At 38.0% G+C, this 21,438-nt stretch overlaps 1 protein-coding gene across 1 annotated transcript in view; it reads left to right on the forward strand.

The window, feature by feature from the left end:
- The first annotated feature begins 3,161 nt into the window (after positions 1-3,161).
- Positions 3,162-21,438, forward strand: part of LOC137408277 (MFS-type transporter SLC18B1-like) — a 28,082-nt gene continuing 9,805 nt past the window's right edge. Inside the window, exons 1-5 of the mRNA XM_068094734.1 lie at positions 3,162-3,346; positions 6,046-6,325; positions 17,580-17,653; positions 18,543-18,690; positions 20,376-20,444. Of these exons, the coding sequence (XP_067950835.1) occupies positions 6,050-6,325; positions 17,580-17,653; positions 18,543-18,690; positions 20,376-20,444 (567 nt within the window). The 5' untranslated portion in view covers positions 3,162-3,346; positions 6,046-6,049. The remainder of the gene's footprint in view (positions 3,347-6,045; positions 6,326-17,579; positions 17,654-18,542; positions 18,691-20,375; positions 20,445-21,438) is intronic.

Genomic DNA, 21,438 nt, shown 5'->3' on the forward strand with positions numbered 1-21,438 from the left:
TGGAGGTGTTGTGGTGGTGGTCTTCGTGGTGCAATGGTGTATGGAGGTGTTGTGGTGGTGGTCTCCATGGTGCAATGGTGTATGGAGGTGTTGTGGTAGTGGTCTTCGTGGCGTAGTGGTGTATGGAGGTGTTGTGGTGCTTGACGATGTTGTGATAGTTGGAAAGGTTGTGGTGATTGTAGACATCGCTTTTAGTTGTAGTGGTGTTAAGACAGGAAGTTGTCTCTGTAGTATTCTATTTTTCCAAAAGTAGAGGTTTCCACGGTATTCCGTTTTTAGAGGGGTAGTGGTTTTTGTCAGGCCTGTATTCCTTAGTTGCAAGTTGGGGTGGCAAATTTTAGGTGACTAGTTATGAACACCTGGGGTTTGGGGGCGGTGTAAGCATGTAAGCTGTAAGCATCTTAGCTGTAAGCATGCAAGCTGTAAGCGTGTAACCTGAACCTTTTAAGCATAAACAACCCTCAAAGTATGCATAAATGCAATCAATCAGCATCAAATTCTACATAAATATATTGTTTATGGTTCATGGTAGGCAAAACTTTTTCTTTATTCTACGAATGATATAAAAACTCGTGACCCTACATATTTCTGTAAGGGACATTGACAGGACAAAAGCTATTACTTTTTTATTGCAATAGCTCTTGTTTTGTCAATGTATCCATAGCAGAAATCTTTCACAAATGAGTTTGTATCTATTTAAACATCTTTATATATCTGCAATATTAGAAGATTTTTTAGACGAGCCTGCCCCATAGTGCTCCTCGTCGATGTTTTGACTCTACGTTGGTTAAGTTTTATATGATAAAGAAAATGCAAGATTGGGGGTCTTTTTCACACCCTCACTATAAGCAATAAAGTTCAGTTTCCAAGTCTTAACAAGTCTCACAAGATAACTCATCTGGCGCGAACCCACGGAGACAATATAGAACGCTAGTTGCTAGTACTGTAAACTAGTTGTTGGAAATTCCAAGTGAATGAGCTTAAACTGCAATTGTTAGTACTTAGCAGCCAAAAATCACTAAAAGGTTGGGGCCGCCCAGCTGCCCCAGGAAATACAGACCTGGCTTTTGTGAAGTAGAGCTTTTTGGTCATAAGGGTTTCAACTGTTTGGTTGAAATAGTTATGTACTTGCGGTTTGTTAGAAGTTTGCTGTGGTCATTGAAGTTCATGGTGGTGGGAGAGGGCTTCACTTTTGCCTATTGCCCTTTTAGCAGCAAGCTCATTCAACTTTGTTCTTCAAACCGTCCGCTATCACTTATCTTTTTGTCAGTTATATAACTGCCCTCTCTTTTCAGTATATACATGTACTAAATGAATGCCCGACATTGCCTGGGTAATAAAAAAGTCTTTGGACAGAAAATTTATTTTTATTTAACATATACAACGTTTACCATTTTAAGTTTTAAACTTCATATCATTGGAAAAGTGTTTTTGTGCAGATCAAATGTTGTAAGAGCAAAAAGAAGACAACTGTAAAGGTTGTCAAACTTTTTCAAACAGCTGCCATTTTTAAATTTTGTATCATGAAAGAAGTATTTTGTTGAAACAAATTAGGAGGAAAAATAAAACTGTAAAGGTGTTTAAATGATAAATTATTAGCAAATAATGGCTAAAAATAGTCTGTTTTGCTGCAATCACAGTGAAATACTATTTGGTATACAAATATATGATTTTAACTCGTTTTAGTCTTGGCATCATAAGGCGAAAATATCGTATAGAAGTATAGTAGTATAGAAATCCATAGTAGTTATCTAATGCAATAACTGCCTGGTAAAAATCATTAAAATCATCATCATTGAAAAATAGTAACAAAACATTATGTTAACCTTAGTAACTATAGTCACCTACAATAACTTTAGCGCATTTTGTGATTATGATCTGCAAGAAAATGAAACAATGCGATGCACTACGTGCAGAGTTCTTACCTTCAAGACAGAGGTGTAACATAAACACTGAATCTAACTTAAATGAAGTTAATTTACTAAAAACATACTTGAAGGAATTTTTAGTATGTATTTTAGTAAACTTTTAAATAAAATTTTATCATTTACCTGCTTGCGAATCCGTTTTCATCATAACAGATCCACAAACTAAGTTGGCGCTAGTATAGCAAGGACGAAAAAGCATCGTGTTTCACAGAACCAGGCGAAAAATATTTTATAACAGAGGCACTATAATCCCTTGGATTAATGTATTGATTATTACGGCATTTAGCGTGTGCAATCGAGGTAAGGTTATACAGTTTATGGGAAAAGCAACAGAATTCTAAGGACTGTGTAGCTCAGTGGTTAAATGCGCGATTAGAAACTTGTGGTCTCAAACTCTGCGAGTTCAAATCCAGCATGAAGCGAGCTTTTCATTCCAAAATTTAAATAACTGTAACTGCACAGGCAGACATCAGGACACACAATAATAAACTTTGACATTTACATATATAGATAGCAAGCCCTTTATTTGTTTATATATAAGTCTTTCTTACAAATAAATTTTTCTTACAGATAAAAGCTACTAACATACATAAAGTTTTATACCATCAAAATTATGAGAGTTAAAAATGATTATTCAGCTTCAATTAGTCTAAACATTTTGTTAGGAGAATATACTTTCATAAAGCTATTTATAGAGTTATCACACCGACTTTCATAAAGCTATTTATAGAGTTATCACAGAGCCTAGGCTATTCAAAAAATTGATATCCATATTCAAAAAGACAGCTCACAAACAGTTGAACCTGTGGCAAAGTAAACGGCATTTCAATCAATTTTCCTTGAAAATAGAATTTCTCGCATGTTCTATGAAAACTTTCATAGAATATCTGTTTTCAGTCATTTTTCGTAATATAGTTTGAGACTCGAGTAGTAGTTTGCCATGGCACCACTAGACCATCTTTATGGATACAGAGCTGGTATCAAACCCAAGTAAGTGAAAAGCAGTGAGAAATTGACTTACAATAAATATAAATATTCACAACGATTCATAAATAAATCATTCAATTAGCAATTGAGGGACTATTCATTTCCCACCCCTTATGGCTCAGCAATACAGAATGTTGGCTAGCAACCGATCCATCTTATAATTCCCTTACATACCTTTAAGGATACGCATGATTGGCCAAGTATTACTCGGTATTTCAACTCTACTTACTCATGGTAATGCATTTAATTAAGTTTGTAAAGGCCAGCTGGCTTTTTCTAGCTATATCTTCAGAGCTCGGTGTAGTGTTGAACTACGCGGTGTAGTGTTGATTAATATCTAGAACTGTGATAAACCAAGATGGGAACTATAGCAGTGATCTAAAGGTGTCATATCGCATACATGCACAGTGAAGGTAGAAAGACGCAAACAGGTACTTGACAATCAGTCACCAAGCCAGCAGATATATCTCTTCAATATTTTTGTGATGTTCTGAGGGGATGAAGTAGAAACTATTTGCATAAGCATTGGGGCTAATCCGAACATATAACACATAAGTTAATTTTGCACTAGTTGGTCATGTGAGGCAACTTGTCTGGACAGTTTAGGGCAAATTTAGTTCGGGCAAGTTATTCTACTGTCTAGTTAGGATGAGTTAACCCATTGTCCAGTTAGGGCAAATTATTTTACTGTCTAGTTAGGGCAAGTCATCCTATTGTCTAGTTAGGGCATGTCATTCTGTTAGCTAGTTAGGGCAATTCGCCCTACTGTCATATTAGGGCAATTCGTCCTAATGTTTGGTTAGGGTGTGTTATCCTATCATCTAGTTAGGGCAATTTATCCTACTGTATAATTAGGGCAAGTCATCTATATCGATGTTTGTCTCATATTTTATGCAGGTTTGACATGCCTATGCATTGATCACTAACTATACAAATTTTGTTGTGCAAATAATATTAATATTGCTGAATATTGCTGGGAATAATATTGTTATAAAATTGATGTGCAAGAATGAAAGAAAGACAGAAAGGGAAAACCAACCCGAGAGTTGAGAAAAAATATAGCAATAAATTTATACATTATATAATGCAAATAATATTAGCAGAATAACAGACTTTATAAGTCAAGTAATGTTTATCACTCATTGGTCAGGCATGTTATATGCTACATGTACTTTGGTGTTTTTATGAAAAGAGTTTAATTAATGCTTTTGCTCTAAAAGCATTTGACTTCAAGTGCTATAAATTACAAGACTGCTATTTACTATAAATTTTTCAAATGCGCAGTGACAACTCTATTCATTGTACTGTTATGTAAGTATATAATATATTTTTTTATATATACATAGCATATATTAGTATATATATATTTATATATATAACTTTGAATAATATATACATGTATATTTCTCAAAGTTTGTAAGTGTGTCTGTGTCTGTCTAGCTATAGCTATTCAAATCTCAAAATGAAGAACCCGAAGGGACACTTTCGTTCGCCAGTCCGAAAACCTTACCAATAAGCCGCACTAGGTTGATCGATGCATTAGGCGATAAATGTCTTTATGGGTGCAAATACTCTACTGCACTTCATGCCATTGCGTCATGACATCATGGAGAGCTTTAGTTAAGTAGCTAGCTTTTATGAAAAAGCATACTCAAATTATCCATTGGCAATGTGCCAGGCTAATAGCGAGTGACAGGCAACGACATTCCCTTTCAATATTTCAATATTTATAAGCGTATTATTTTCTCAATTTTTGATACTTGTGCAACACAAGTATCAAAAAGTATATATATAGATGTATATAGATCTATAGTATATACATAGATATATAGTAGGTTACTATATATATATATATATATATATATATATATATATATATATATATATATATATATATATATATATATATATATATATATACATATACATATATATAGTAATTAAAAGCAGGTGCAAAAGCATATAAATAGAGAACTCTACACTAAAAACCTAAAAGACAATCAGTGGAGTATGAAATATTTGAAAAAAATATTAAGAAGAAAGTAAACTTTTAGTAATTGTGCTACAAATTTGTTTCATGCGATGCACTCATCAGACGCAGTTGTACTAAAATGAAAAGCTTTACCGAATATATATAGGCTACGAGTGGCTGTCATTTTACGAAGCTCTTGCAAGATTTTCGTGACCTGATGTTTATTAGTATTTCAATCCAGCTCCTTAGTGACCAGCAACTGGTAAGTTTAGAAGCCATTTATTATAACACCTGCAGTGTGTTTCGTCTTTGACCATTAGCTCTCACATCAGTAATATCATACATGAAGGGATATTAAATAAAATTCCGTCTCTGACATTTCGACATGATTAATGTTTTTGACCTAGTTGTGACTTTTAAAACAGAATCATCATGCAGATTAATCCTGAAATATATTTGTTATTGCGGTTATCAAGGCATGCAAATAACTAGCTTGTCTCACTTATATCACTGTAATTTACCACTAGTATTTGCATTTGCAACTACCTACTCACCGCTGAGATTCCCACCAGTTGGTAGCCAATAATACTCACCGTTGAGATTCCTACCAGTTGATAGCCAATAATACTCACCGCTGAGATTCCCACCAGTTGATAGCCAATAATACTCACCGCTGAGATTCCCACCAGTTGATAGCCAATAATACTCACCGTTGAGATTCCTACCAGTTGGTAGCCAATAATACTCACCGTTGAGATTCCTACCAGTTGATAGCCAATAATACTCACCGCTGAGATTCCTACCAGTTGATAGCCAATAATACTCACCGCTGAGATTCCCACCAGTTGATAGCCAATAAAATTACAGGTGACTTCCATAAGCAAATGTATCAAGTTCAACAAGAAATAAAACTTTGTCATATTCACCAGTCTGCAAAGATTATAACAAAAGTTTATCCTTTCTTTTTTTAGCTTTTTTTAGCTTCAGCCGCTTCAGCAGCCAAACAAATAACAAATTTATAGCATTATATACTAATTTAATAGGGTTTAAATTTAAAAATCTATCTACCATTGTTTTAGCTTATTCAAACATAGCTCACACTTTTCTAAAACTCAGGTTTTTGTAGTAAAAAATTTAATAGAATTGCCCATGTTGCAGGAAAATGTCAACTACAGATATGGAATCAAGTGCAGAAGATAAGGAATTGCTTCCTTCCGAAAAAGAGTTGAATGACAATGAAATCTCTACAGCCAAGAAGTATACAATCATTGTTATACTCCTTTTTCTACAATTCATGGCTAGGGCTGCCGACACTATGGTTTTTCCATTCTACCCAGAAAAAGCTCTCGCCAAAGGTCTGACAATGAAAGATGTCGGAATCGTTTACGCAGTTTACGACCTCGCTAGATTTATCTTCTCTCCCATCTTAGGCTCAATCGTAAGTAAATTGGCCCATTAATAATTATGCTACTAGTAACCTGGCAGTTCAGTAGATCAAGACAGGTCGTGACAGGTCGTGACAGGTAGTGACAGGTAGTGACAGGTCGTGACAAGTGTGCTGATAAAGTGTAGAGTGTACTTATATGCACAATTACATGGAAACTCATAAGCTGAAGTAATAAACTGATATGGTTGCATTACTTCACTGCTAGTCATAGAGTCCTTGTCTACTATCCTGTTATGAAAAGTTTTCTTGCATTGTCCATTATTGTTAAAAAAAAATTTATGCGAAGGTTAGCAGCACCTGATTGCCAAATCATTTTACTGGTCATGCATTCTATCACCAATCTTTCATGAATCATAACAAGGTGTACTTAAAAACACCTGCAGAAAAATCCCTTTTACCAGCTTCTCCATTTTTTGAATGAAAGTTTAGAAGCCAACAAGATTGGCTAGAGCTTCAGAGTAGCTAGTCCAGTTAATGATTTCAATCAATTTTGAATCCTAAAAATACCAGCTGAATGCAGAGTGTTACAAGGGTAGTAAAATAATTACCCAATGAATTTGAGTAACTTAAGCTAGTAATTTAAGCTAGCCTAAATCTTTGCTATAATAAAAGCCGTGTTCGTCCTTCCATCGAGATATTAAAAAAAGATTACATACCACAGGAATCGAACCTGTACATTTTTAAACATGGAAATTAAGATAAGCTCGTCATTACTAAGCAATGCAGCCATCTTGCCACAAATTTGGAATTATTGTGCTTACAACTGTTACACAAAATGATCTCTCACGGCGTATCGGACTGCAAGTGTTGTTTTTTGGGGAGGTCTGACAATGTATTTGTCTTCTAGTATTTCAAACGTGTCTCTAGTAGTCTGCTTCTAGTAGCTCAAAGGCTGCATGTATGTGTATTTTAACCAATCACTACAAACTAAACATGGGACAGACAAACAAACACTTAAAGGTTGACTTGCAACTAAAGTCACATTACAGTTATTTGGTATCAAAAGATTCACCATGTTTTACTCTGCTGTGTTGTAGGTGCAAAATATGTGGAAACGTGATTACAAGCTCTTAAAAGCTCAAAAGCGAACAGTTAATCGCCGCCATCACCAGACTGCCGTAGATTAGAATCCCTTTCCGAAGCTTCTCAAATGAGACGTAGTTGTACAAGATGGCTTCTGTTTACACTTTCACACAACCTTATTCGTCAAAATATTTTCACAAATATACTTCACGTATTCAATAAAATTATGTCTGTTGTTCTTACGTGTCTATTTTATTGTCATTGTAATGTGGTCACTTTTAGCACTGCTATCTTATAACTTATCGTGAAAATTCATTTAAAAATGTGGTTGCGTCAAATTTGAGTTGATTTTTAAAAAAAGTATTTTTCTTTGTTTATCAGTTGATATGTTGTTTGTCCTGTTAGGCAATCTCATTACGAAGATATTTGAAAATTAAAATCGAAAAAGTTTTATTGCTGTAAAAACTTTCACGTCAAAAAAACATGCCCAGATTTGCCCAAAATGATGTAACGTGTGATTCAACCTGTCTCTATCTCTCGTATCCACATCAGCTATTGCAATAAAAGTCTAGTCCTATGCGGCTCTATTGGCATATATTTTATCTTGTATTTGCTCGTGTTGGCTAAAATAAAATTTTAAATCCAGCTACAGATACATTATTACCAATGTTTCAAAGGCCTCAAAAAAGGAAAATTAAAAACTTGTCATATTAGATTTTTCTAACTGCTGTGTAAACATCTTACTACCGACTACGAATTCTACCAGTTTACGATAATTCTGTCAAGCAAACTATGTAGAATAAAGTCTTTGTATCGGCACAGTTCAGTCGCTACTCACACAAACGGTATACAGCCTCCCAAAATTCCCACTCACATTATGCCTGTCGCCTATCTTGGTGGTGAGGCTGGATATCATTGCCTACACCAAAAACTAGTTTCTAACTATCGTAAGCAAAATAAGCAAGCTTTGTGTTTGAAAAAAATATATGGCGAAACCAACTACATCCCTAAAAGTCATTTACATTGTATGTATAGTCGACTGTCAACGTTAACGAGTCATTATTGGTATCTGTAAGCTTCTAAGCAAAAATTACGCAGTACCAGACTGCCAGCGGTGACACTCCAAACCTCCACTTATATCACTCCTGCTCCACATGCACATTTTCCCAGAAAACACCGTAGTGCCAGATTACTCCATGATAATTTACTCACAAGTCACCAAGACTCAGACAGTCGTGAAAGATCTCAAGCTGTGACACCATGAAGAGCACAAGAGTCACGAGCTACGCAAACAGAGCTCTGATCCACAATGACAACATGGCCATTGCCGCTCGTCCGGTGGCACATGCCCACGAACCCTTCCGAGCTACCCTCGAGCTCCACGTGACCACTAACTCACATTTCCCCCAGCTTTTAAGAAGCTACCAGCTATCTCTCATAGTCATCCAAATACTGGGGGCGTCGTAGCTCCCGCTGCGACCGCCTGAGCATCAATGGTTGAAGCTCAGGCTCACCAGGATCTAAATCTCCAGGCGGAACCTCAGCAGCCTGAGGCTCACCATCCATGCTTTGAACTCCATTCTCGGCAATCTGAGGACCATCCTCCGCATCTCCCTCCGAGACCTCAGCTACCTCACAGGGGTGCAGCTGAGGCAGCGAAAGCAACAGAACTACTTAATCTGTCTAGATTAGGCCGGTCGTCTATGACCAGTTCACGGATGCCGTTTTCCCTACTACGGCCAGTGCCAAGCAGCCATTTACGGACATCCCTCATATGCCTCAGCATGCCATCCATGCACACATTGTGCTTTAAGACGACACCGGTTATTGCTCCCAGTGCCAACTGCAGAGTGCACCAAGGAGGTAAAGGTTTTACTCACACTTCATCACTGACAGCATATTTGCCTTGACTGACCTCGTCTATCCCGCGTAGATTGACATCAAAAGGCACTCGCCATCAATATCGATACTGATTATTTGACGGCACCAAACCCCCATCTGTACCCTTGCGAGGCGTGACGTTATACCAAAACGTCGCCTCCTCAGGGCTAATTCTTCCCCTTTTGGCAATCTCCTTGATTGTCTGGTGATTCCTCTCTACGATTCCATTGCCACTAGGAGCGTAGGTGGCACGAAATCTCAAATAAATCCTTCACTCATCAGCAAGCTGCGCAACAGTCGCTGACGGAATTGTCTATCAACAATTCGTCACACGACCCTCGCTCAATTACAACAGTGCGTAACTAAGCCACGATGTGCGCTGCCGTTTCACTTAGAAAGCGGCACCAGATAGCGAAACATGATGGCCCGCAATCAACCATTGACAGGAACACCTGGCCGCCATAGCGAGTCATGTCTATGGCCACCGGCCTCAGTTCCCCTCGACAGCCAAGCTCTCTGTTTCCATGAGGTTCTCATCTCTCAGAGCCAAGTCAATGCGCTTATAGGCCTCACAGCCAGCCAGCTAGCGCTTGACCTGCTCCCGTAACACATCACTGCGTACTTGCTGAGCAAGGTACAGCGTCCTTTCGACGCCCAGATTGTGAAGCAAATGAGCTGCCCACGCAGCATCCCCAAGGTTCTCATTGGTGAAAATGGCAGCAGCCATGCTCCCAGCCTCACCTCCACTCATCCCTCAATGCCCAAACCACCTCTTGGGCACTCTTGTCATTTTATCCGCTTTGTTCTCTACAGTAGGAACATGACGCATTGTGACCGATAGGCCATACTTGGTGATCGTGTGACGAATCACCCCTAGCCGAGGTTTCACCAGCATCTCTGCGGCACCTTTTGTGCAAACATGACGGCCCCCATCAATTGTATTTGACATCCAATTGAAAATCGTAAGAGAATCAACCGACAAAGTGAGTCTTGAACCCCCAGGCAATTGCCAGGTTAATACCTCGTCCCACAGCTTCCAACTTGGCAACATTAATGTGTAAATGGTCTGACTCTTTCTTTAGCCATGAGGCATCTTCAACAACGCTGCCATTAAGCTCAACTGCTACACCGAGGCCCAGAGAGCTGGCATCCGTCTACACAACGACTGAACCATTCGATCTTACGAGCCACGGACCTCTAACGGGGTCCTCCTGACATACCTTTGTGAAAAGCTCACTAGCCAACGAGCTGGGCTCCTTTTCAATAGGCGCATTCCAGGCTCCGTTGCATCTCAGTCGCTTCAAGAAGCTGCAATAGGGCCGTAACCACCCAGCCACTAGGTAATGATCGACCAGTTAGCCACAAAACGAGAAAAGCTCTCTTTTAGTCAGCCCATCTGAGTCAAGATATATTTCAGAGAGTGCAGTTCCCCTTGACATTTGCAAATGTCCACGAGTATTTCTCTTCAGAGAAATGCCCAACCAACGACCCCCATCAAGGCTCTCTGGCTTTTTTGTCGCCAGTCCATACTTAACAAGGTGCTTCCTCAGCTCCTCTATGCCAAGTACAGACTCCTGCACTACTATATCATTGATATAGTGATCAGTCCTCTGTCGGATCCGCTCGTCAAGCGAAAGAACCTTGCCTAGGTTTTTGGTCATAATCTTAGGCCCACACAAAAGCCCAAAGCCTAAAGGTATCAACGCATAAGGAACCCCCTTATACTTCACGACCTGGTATGTCCACAAGTTCTCCAAAACATGGATCTGTAGGTATGCGAACTAGAAGTTGACTGCCCTAAGTTTGCCACGCAACTGTTTTCACTTCCGAATTTTCTCGCTGCACACAGCGACTGCGTCACTTCCCGTGTGACTCTCAACAAATGCGTTGAGTTCAAGGTAGTCCATGATTGATCGCACTCTGTCTTTCGTTGGTTGAAACATTGCCAAAAGTGGAATAATACCCTCAACAGGCCGACTCCACTTTTTCAACCAACCTTTTGAGATCCAGCTCTCAATCTCAGCACAGTGCCGCTCATGCAAGTTAGGATCCCGAGTACACTTGTACTCTGCGACCTAGGTCTGTAATCCTTTTGGAGATTTCCCGAACCACCGCCAGCTAACGGTCCATCAGCCTTGGGCGAAAGTGGCAACAAAGTCAGGGTCGTCGACTCGCAGTGACACCAGATCACTACCAAACCCTGACAACAGCGCCACCCTCGTCACCCTGCTTGCTTAGCTAGCCCCAGTATCCTGCCCCGCAGGTACCCTGTCGCTGCCCCAGGCGGTGGCCGTACAGAACAGTCCTGTACAAAGTGATCCGCGTGACTGCACCGGAAACACCCAACCCTTTTGCCAGAAGAGGTCTTTGCCGCCCCCGTACCAGATGAAGGTTGCTGAACTTGTGGGCAGTCCTTCACTTTGTGTGAACCTCCACATCGAAAGCAACTCTCTTTGCTTTTTGGCTGCTGGCTAGAAGCAGGCCCCAGCTGCTTGCCAGAAGCAGTCGCCGGCCGGTTACCAGAACTTGCCGCTGAGCTAATTGTTGAGGAGCGACCCTCAACAGCTCTCCGGGAAACCAACTTCCTCCTCACTCGGTTCAGCACCGAACCAAAATCAGCAGTATATGCTTGATCATACGTTACTGCCCATTCGTAGACTGATTTGGGCAGCCCTTTATAGAACTTAGTTTTGAACACCATGTCCTCCAGCACCACCCCAGTCTACCGCTGAGCCGCTCCAGGCGGTTCAGGTACGCCTCAACTGTCTCCCCGGTTTTGAGCCAACAGCTAACAAAATGACGCCATGCCTCCTGTCGAAGCATTGCGTACTCGGCAGTCAGCACCGCCTTCACGACATCCCACTGGAATGCCTCGCCCACCCTCATGTGTCCATTCACTCTGGCAGCAGTGCCAGAGAGCATGTACACAATCAGTGTGCACGGAGCAATGTGCTCCAGCTCGCACAGCCGCTCCCACTGTGAGAACCATGCGGTTACCTCAACTGTACCATCACCGGCAAATGGCTGCATTTGCCGACTCAGCCTTTTTAGAATAGGCCCTCGTGCCTGGTTAACCAGCTTCGCTAAAAAAGCGGCACCAGCGGTACCAGCGGTACTGTTCCAGCGCTCGCAGCGCCCTCGGGTGGCTGACCCCCTACGCCATTGGTAGATGGCTCAGCCTTTTAGCTGCTCCCGGGCTCACTCATGGCCCGCTCATGCTTACTTCAGCCCAGCTGAGTGGCACCACCTAACAACAAGGCAAAACAAATATATAAGCTGAAATAGCTTGTAAGCTTCTAAGCACAAATTACGCAGTACCAGACTGCCAGTGGTGACACTCCAACCTCCCTTTATGTCACTCCTACTCTACCTGCACGTTTTCCCAGAAAACACCATAGTGCCAGACTACTCCAAGATAATTTACTCACGAGTCACCAAGACTCAAACAGATGTAAAAGATACTCGAGCTGTGACACCACGAAGAGCACAATAGTCATGAGCTACGCAAACAGAGCTCTGATTCACCATGACAACATGGCCAATGCCACTCGTCTGGTGGCACATGCCCACAAACCCTTCCAAGCTTCCCTTGAGCACCACATGAATACTAACTCACAGTACCAATGTGTAAAAAATTTCACTGGTCACATTTGATTAGTTGATTCATGTACTAAACAACTTGTTGAGCTATGCAAAAGTGCCTGTCCATGCAGCTCTGATTGCACTTTATTAATTCATCTATCAGAAAAGATTTCAACACAGGGGTCAACGGAGCTATGATATATTCAATGTTCTGCAAATCATGTTTTGCATTATCTTCAACAATATTATTTTATTATCTAATTTTCACAAGCAAAAAATTTTCATACCGGCATAAAGCTTTTATTAAAAATATCCACCCAAGTCGCAACCACTCACATAGTTACAGCTCATACAATAGGGCAAATTCATCTACTGCAGCAAACTCAAACAAAACATCATGGTTTATGCAGCACACATTCAAGTCTCTCTTTCCCATTTATAGCAGTAACCACACTGACAAAGCTGCTTTGGCTGGTGGGACCACATAAACATCCTGTAACCAGTAAAACAAATGCAATAAATACATGTATATGTCATTCATAGATATGTCATTCTAATGCGTATCTACTGAAAGCTTTCAAATTGGGAGTTAGATAGATTGCGAGTGTAATTTTAGAAATGAATAAATGGTTAACAAAAGCATAAGTACGCCAAGTCAACGATTCGAAGCTTTGGTTCTGGAAGTTAACAATTTACATTGACCAATTGATTTTCTTCACTTTCTACAAGTGAGAAGTGAACATTTAAAGTCAAATCATAAATCTAATTTACCAGATAAAACTGCCACAGAAAATTTGAAGCAAATATAGCTAAGTGAACCGATAAAAAATTATAAAACTATGATTAGTGATAGCAAACAGTTATAATTTTATTAAATAGTACATGTATTAATGGGTACTAACAATATTACCTTTAGTATATTCATCAATCTAAGCCATTGTATTGCTAGATGCTATGGATTAAAAAGAAGCCATCAAGAACTCACTGTAATCTCGCACGCGCAGAAAATTATATTATAACCTCAAACAGGGAAATATAATCTGAATGTAAGCTCAACAGTATATCTATAGGAGACTCAAAGTAAAAGATAAATTTACTTCCATTCTCCTATCTTCCTCCGTAGCACTTTAACCACCTGATGCCCAAAAAAATTGGAGTCACCTTCGCAGTAACTTTACAGCAATTTTTACAATTCTGTTGTTAGTCAATGAAACGTGTTGATTGAGTAATCCATTAAAGTACCGATGTTAATTAATTTAGTAAATATCGATGTCCATGCGATTTAATAATAGAGTAAAGTACCTAAATTTGAGATCACAGACAACGCGTTTTACAAGTGATAACATTTATTACGACCTATATAAAAATTTCGTGCTGATGATTGGCTAATGAAGCAACCTTATATTTATCGTTTGTGAACTCTTTTCAGATGTATCACTAGTTACGTCACGAATGAAGCACCCGCTGGAATGTGAGCTTTTTTAAAAGATGGCCTCATTCAAACGCATGTATCTCTGGACAGGATTGGTCTAGAAAGACAAAAATGACATCGAATTGCAGCTGATGTTTTAGCCTTTTATTTGTCTCAATTTCATTAAATCAACCTTTTTGACGCAACCACATATTGACATATTTTAACCTCAGCTCAAAGGAGTACATAGATATAAACATAGAACTAGATTTTTATGTCAAATGGTGAAAGATTGTTGATCTCTGATACAGCAGTATCTCATATCTCCTGTGGCTAATATCATATCTCCTGTGGCTCCTGTGGCTCATCTCTGATACATCAGTATCTCATATCTTCTGTGGCTAATATCATATCTCCTGTGGCTAATATCAAATCTCCTGTGGCTCATGTGACTGATCTCTGATACAGCAGTATCTCATATCTCCTGTGGCTAACTAAGGTAGCAAAATATATCAAGAGTTTCTGCTTTTTCAAAAGGAGTTTATTTGTATTTTGCACTAGAAAGGAGTAGACCAGATTAATTTTGCTAGAAATGCTTTTTGGAAAAAGTGTTTGAAAAAAGATTCAAACTGTTATTATGTGCATTCTCTCTTTTGGCGTAAATCTGGATTCTTTCTTAAGAGTAAGTTCTTCTTTTAATCAGATTATCAAAAGTTCAATATAATAACAATAACAATATAATAACAATAACAATATAATAACAGTCTATAAAATCCAAAAGTTTAATCAGGCCTGAGCCAGGATTAGAAAAAAGATTGTTAGAAGGTTTAATGATAACACCAGAAGAGTGTTTTCCTTTTGATCACCTTTCAGTGGGTTTACCTGGTTATATTCTAATCTGCTTTTAGTGGGTTTACCCGGTTGTGTTCTAAGCAGCTTTCAGTACATTTACCTAGTTGTACTCTAAGCAGCTTTGAGTGAGTTTACCTGGTTGTGTTCTGAGCTGCTTTCAGCAGGTTTACCTGGTTGTATTCTAAGCTGCTTTGAGTGGGTTCAAATGGTTGTATTCTAAGCAGCTTTCAGCAGGTTTACCTGGTTGTATTCTAAGCTGCTTTGAGTGGATTCAAATGGTTTTATTCTAAGCTGCTTTGAGTGGGTTCAAATGGTTGTATTCTAAGCAGCTTTCAGTGGGTTCACCTGGTTTTATTCTAATCTGCTTTCTGTAGGTTTACGTGGTTGTATTCTATGCAGCTTCCAGTAGGTTCACCTGGTTGCAATCTAAGTCGCTCTCATAGATTTGCATGGTTGTGTTCTAAACTGCTTTCTGCTGGTTTACTTAGTTGTGTTCTAAACTGCTTTCTGCTGGTGTACCTGGTTGTACTCTAAGCTGCTTTCAGTAGATTTACCTGGTTGTGTTCTAAGCTGCTTTCTGCTGGTTTACCTGGTTGTATTCCAAGCTGCATTCTGCAGGTTTACCTGGTTGCGTTCTCAGCTGCTTTTTACTGGTTTACCTGGTTGTGTTCTAAGCTGCTTTCAGTAGATTTACCTGGTTGTGTTCTAATTGGATTTCTACAGGTTTACCTGATTGTATTCTAAGCAACTTTCAGCAGGTTCAGTTGGTAGTGTTCTAAGCTGCTTTCTGCAGGTTTACCTGGTTGTGTTCTAAGCAAATTTCTGCAGGTTCATCTGGTTATATTCTAAGCAGCTTTCAGCAGGTTTACCTGGTCGTGTTCTATGCTGCTTTCTGCTGGTTTACCTGGTTGCGTTCTAAGCTGCTTTTTGCTAGTTTACCTGGTTGTATTCTAAGCAACTTCCAGTAGGTTTATCTGGTTCTATTCTAAGCTGTTCTCAGTAAGTTCACCTGGTTGTGTTTCAAGCGGATTTCTGCAAGGTTTACCTGGTTGGGTTCTAAGCGGATTTCTGCAAGTTTAACTTGTTGTATTCTAAGCAGGTTTTAGCAGGTTTACCTGGTTGTGTTCTAAAGTGCCTTTTGCTTGTTTACAGGGTTATATTCTAAGCAGCTTTTTGCTGGTTTACCTGGTTGTGTTCTAAGCTGCTTTCTGCAAGTGTACCTGGTTGTGTTCTAAGTTGCTTTCTTCTGGTTTACCTGGTTGTGTTATAAGCTGCTCTCTGCAGGTTTACCTGGTAGTGTTCTAAGCTGCTTTCTGCTGGTTTACCTGGTTTTGTTCTAAGCTGCTTTCTACCGGTTTACCTGGTTGTGTTCTAGGCTGCATTCTTCAGGTTTACCTGGTTGTGTTCTAAGCTGCCTTCTGCTGGTTTACCTGGTTGTGTTCTAAGCTGTCTTTTGCTGGTTTACCTGGTTGTGTTCTAAGCTGCTTTCTGCAAGTTCACCTGGTTGTGTTTTAAGCTGCTTCCTGTTGGTTTACCTGGTTGTGTTTTAAGCTGCCTTCTGCTGGTTTACCTGGTTGTGTTCTAAAGTGCCTTTTGCTTGTTTACAGGGTTATATTCTAAGCAGCTTTTTGCTGGTTTACCTGGTTGTGTTCTAAGCTGCTTTCTGCAAGTGTACCTGGTTGTGTTCTAAGTTGCTTTCTTCTGGTTTACCTGGTTGTGTTATAAGCTGCTCTCTGCAGGTTTACCTGGTAGTGTTCTAAGCTGCTTTCTGCTGGTTTACCTGGTTTTGTTCTAAGCTGCTTTCTACTGGTTTACCTGGTTGTGTTCTAGGCTGTTTCTTCAGGTTTACCTGGTTGTGTTCTGAGCTGCCTTCTGCTGGTTTACCTGGTTGTGTTCTAAGCTGCCTTTTGCTGGTTTACCTGGTTGTGTTCTAAGCTGCTTTCTGCAAGTTCACCTGGTTGTGTTTTAAGCTGCTTCCTGTTGGTTTACCTGGTTGTGTTTTAAGCTGCCTTCTGCTGGTTTACCTGGTTGTGTTCTAAGCTGCCTTCTGCTGGTTTACCTGGTTGTGTTCTAAGCTGGCTTCTGCTGGTTTACCTGATTGTGTTTTATGTTGCATGCATTGAATGTTTTAAGAGATAACAGTCAAAGATTTCTTAGAGCAAATAGAAAAGATAATTGGAGAGCTGCGCTAACAGTATTTCAACATGTTATTCAACGACACTTATACTGAAGTATGGTAGTGACAAGGCTGAAATTGAGTTGTCTGAAGGACTTGTCTAGAAGAGAAAGTCTAAAATTGTCTCTGGCTAAGCTCTAATCTATCAACCGATTATACTTTTATGATTTCCCAAACTGTGGAAGGGATAGCTATTGTTTCGTAGCAGTTTTTTAATGACCCGTAAAGTTAGAGAAACATTTTGCAGTATTGATAATTGTCCTTTTCTAGTAAAGTAAATTCACTTGGGAATATTTTGAACATTCCTGTTGTTTCTGTAGCTGCTACAATGGCCTCCCAAAAGTATGTGCTTTGTTGGAACTCTGATCACTGGTGGTGGCTCCATCATTTTTGGGTAAGTTGCAACATCATTAGCAACTAGTCTTTTCATGAAAATGATCTTTACAACTTAATAAGTCATCCTTAGTACCACTTAAAATTTTTTACTTAGTTGCAAAGCAGAGTATAGATGTGTAGTGGTATCACTTGCTAACACCTGTCACCATCAATCACCTTATAGTTTAGAGATGAGATAAAAGCATTGAAGGTACTGTCAGTTGGCTGACTCGTTAGGTGCTTCTATCAACTAGTGCACATGTCTGTTTTTGTTAACAACATCTCTTCATAAGAGTTTCTACGTCTTAACTGTAAGAATCTACAATTAATTTTAATATTCTAGTGATTCAAATATTGTAATACTATAAAGAATTGACAATAAAAGAATTCATGTTTTATTTTTGTAATTTTTGATCAACGCTTCATAGAATTGTTTGGGATATAAAAGAGCAGACCTGTGACATCAGAAAACAGAATGTTATATAAATGCACTGACTAGTAGAAATGCCTTTTTACTAAATTAGTAGGCACTGTAATAGCCTTCCCACAAAGTTTAGTTCAGAGAAAGAAACTTGCCCATTATACTATCAGCTTACATTTGTTTGTTTATGCTTTGGAGTCTTCTGCTCCTATTTATGTTGCTTGTCTTTAATTTTAATATGCTATTCTATAACTTTATGTCGAACATGTTGAGATCATAAGATTTTGTCATTGATGTTGGTGTTTCAAATTTGTTAGTATCTTGACCCACAACTAGTAGATAAATAACAAGCACTTATGCTTAAAGGTTTGAAGTCTAGTGATTTGCAAGTATAAATATTTTCAACTTTTGACGTTATAAGAAAATTATATTTGTGCTCAGCTTTCTATTTCTGTTTCATAGCCTGCATTCTAGCACTTGTTTGTAGGTGTATAGATTCAACTACGGACAGTGGGCTGTTTCTCGCTCTCTGTATTTTACTCCGAGGACTAGCTGGTGTAGGATCAGCAATGATTAGCATATCTACAACAAGCATTTTACTCAAATCATCTGGTTTCCTTTCTAGTACTATCATAGTAAGTTTCTTAAGATATCTGTCTCCTCTCTAATACTACCATAGTAAGTACATTAGGATATCTGTCTCCCTTTCTAATACTATCATAGTTACATAGTACATTAGGATATCTGTCTCCCTTTCTATTACTATCATAGTAAGTCCATTAAGATATTTGTCTCCCTTTCTATTACTGTCATAATAAGTCAAATAAATAATATGTCTCCCTTTCTAATATTATCATAGTAAGTTCATTAAGATATCTGTCTCCCTTTCTAATACTATCATAGTAAGTTCATTAAGATATTTGTCTCCCTTTCTATTACTGTCATAATAAGTAGAATAAATAATCTGTCTCTCTTTCTAATATTACTGTAGTAAGTTCATTAAGATATTTGTCTCCCTTTCTATTACTGTCATAATAAGTAAAATAAATAATATGTCTCCCTTTCTAATATTATCGTAGTAAGTTCTTTCAGATATCTGTCTCCCTTTCTAATATTATCATAGTAAGTTCATTAAGATATCTGTCTCCCTTTCTAATACTATCATAGTAAGTTCATTAAGATATTTGTCTCCCTTTCTATTACTGTCATAATAAGTAGAATAAATAATCTGTCTCTCTTTCTAATATTACTGTAGTAAGTTCATTAAGATATCTGTCTCCCTCTCTAATACTATCATAGTAAGTCCATTAAGATATTTGTCTCCCTTTCTATTACTGTCATAATAAGTAAAATAAATAATATGTCTCCCTTTCTAATATTATTGTAGTAAGTACATTAAGATATCTGTCTCCCTTTCTAATACTATCATAGTAAGTACATTAGGAAATCTGTGTTCCGGTCTAATAGCCAGTTTTTGTCGGGTTATCTTATTACGATGAACAACTGAAAAGTGATAATTATATCGCATTTAAATGTACAAAAATGACAAAAAATCACATGTAAAAGCGATGAACTTATCTAGTTATGCGCGTTCAAACACCTTGCAGCTTTGCATTCTGAAAAGGCTTGCAAAAACAGTTTCGTATATTTTGATATTGTCTCCCAAGTCTGTTTTTAGCGGTAGTCATATTTTCAAACTTAGAAAGACAGTTTTCTCTTGCATAACAAACCATTTTTGGACTACCTGTATTGGTCAACCATATTTACAACAAATGGTCTAAGCAGTTTCCTTTGGTATTTACAATAATTTAGATAACAAAGCTACAAGGATTTCATTGTAGAGATACTAAATGTTACAATTAATTCTAAAAGGAATTAATTGGCACTATCCAGCAATTAACAACGAGCAACAGAATCAAACTAGCACTGAAACATATTTTCAAGATGTGATTGTAAATAAGAGGCAACTGCTGTTTAATTTATTTGCTAGTTCATCATAGAAATTGATAGCTAGAGCTGAAGCTTTGGACTTTTCAATATCTTGGTTTTATTTACCTGGTAAAAACACCAATACGAATTTATGGCAGTCACACTACATACTCCAAATTGTTGCTTAACTTTACGATACCAAAATGACACGCTATTCACACAATTTGTAACAACAACACTAATGCCAGTAGCACAATATTAAAGATTATTTTCAGTTACTGGACTTACTTTGTCCAAGCTCCAAACTCTTTGTCTTGATGGTTTTCTGTTCAGTCATCTAAGATTTATATAACCTCTGATGATCATTTTTCCAATGTGCTGATGATTTTAGGGTGTGACTGAGATTGTTATTGGTGTGGCTTATGCCTTTGGTGCTGCTCTTGGAGGATTTTTATACGAGGTTAGTATTAGTGTTAGTGTTAGTATTAGTGTTAGTGTTAGTATTAGTGTTAGTATTAGTATTAGTGTTAGTGTTAGTATTAGTATTAGTGTTAGTATTAGTGTTAGTATTAGTGTTAGTATTAGTGTTAGTATTAGTGTTAGTATTAGTGTTAGTATTAGTGCTAGTGTTAGTATTAGTGTTAGTATTAGTGTTAGTATTAGTATTAGTATTAGTGTTAGTATTAGTGTTAGTATTAGTGTTAGTATTAGTGTTAGTATTAGTATTAGTGTTAGTGTTAGTATTAGTGTTAGTATTAGTGTTAGTATTAGTGTTAGCATTAGTGTTAGTGTTAGTATTAGTGTTAGTATTAGTGTTAGTATTAGTGTTAGTATTAGTGTTAGTATTAGTGTTAGTATTAGTATTAGTGTTAGTGTTAGTGTTAGTATTAGTGTTAGTATTAGTATTAGTGTTAGTGTTAGTATTAGTGTTAGTATTAGTGTTAGTATTAGTGTTAGTATTAGTGTTAGTATTAGTGTTAGTATTAGTATTAGTGTTAGTGTTAGTATTAGTGTTAGTATTAGTGTTAGTATTAGTGTTAGTATTAGTGTTAGTATTAGTGTTAGTATTAGTGTTAGTGTCAGTATTAGTGTTAGTGTTAGTATTGACCTTTTATTCGCTATCAACAGGTTAGTGTTAGTATTGACCTTTTATTCACTATCAACAGGTTAGTGTAAGTATTGACCTTTTATTAACCTGTTAGTGTTGATATTGACCTTTTATTGACCTGTTAGTGTTAGTATTGACCTTTTATTGACCTGCTAGTGTTAGTATTGACCTTTTATTCACTATCCTGCCTCCACAATACTAATAGATTATCAACTTTTAAAACATTTGCTCAACTCACTCAATAATTTCTGATTTCGGTGTTTCTATATTTTTTCTTATTTTGGCTTGTAGCGCAAAACATTCTTTTGTCGGTGATTACCAGTAAATGCCAGTAAAAAGTTATACA

Source organism: Watersipora subatra, chromosome 11, assembly GCF_963576615.1.
Source record: "Watersipora subatra chromosome 11, tzWatSuba1.1, whole genome shotgun sequence".
Taxonomy (NCBI): Eukaryota; Metazoa; Bryozoa; class Gymnolaemata; order Cheilostomatida; family Watersiporidae; genus Watersipora; species Watersipora subatra.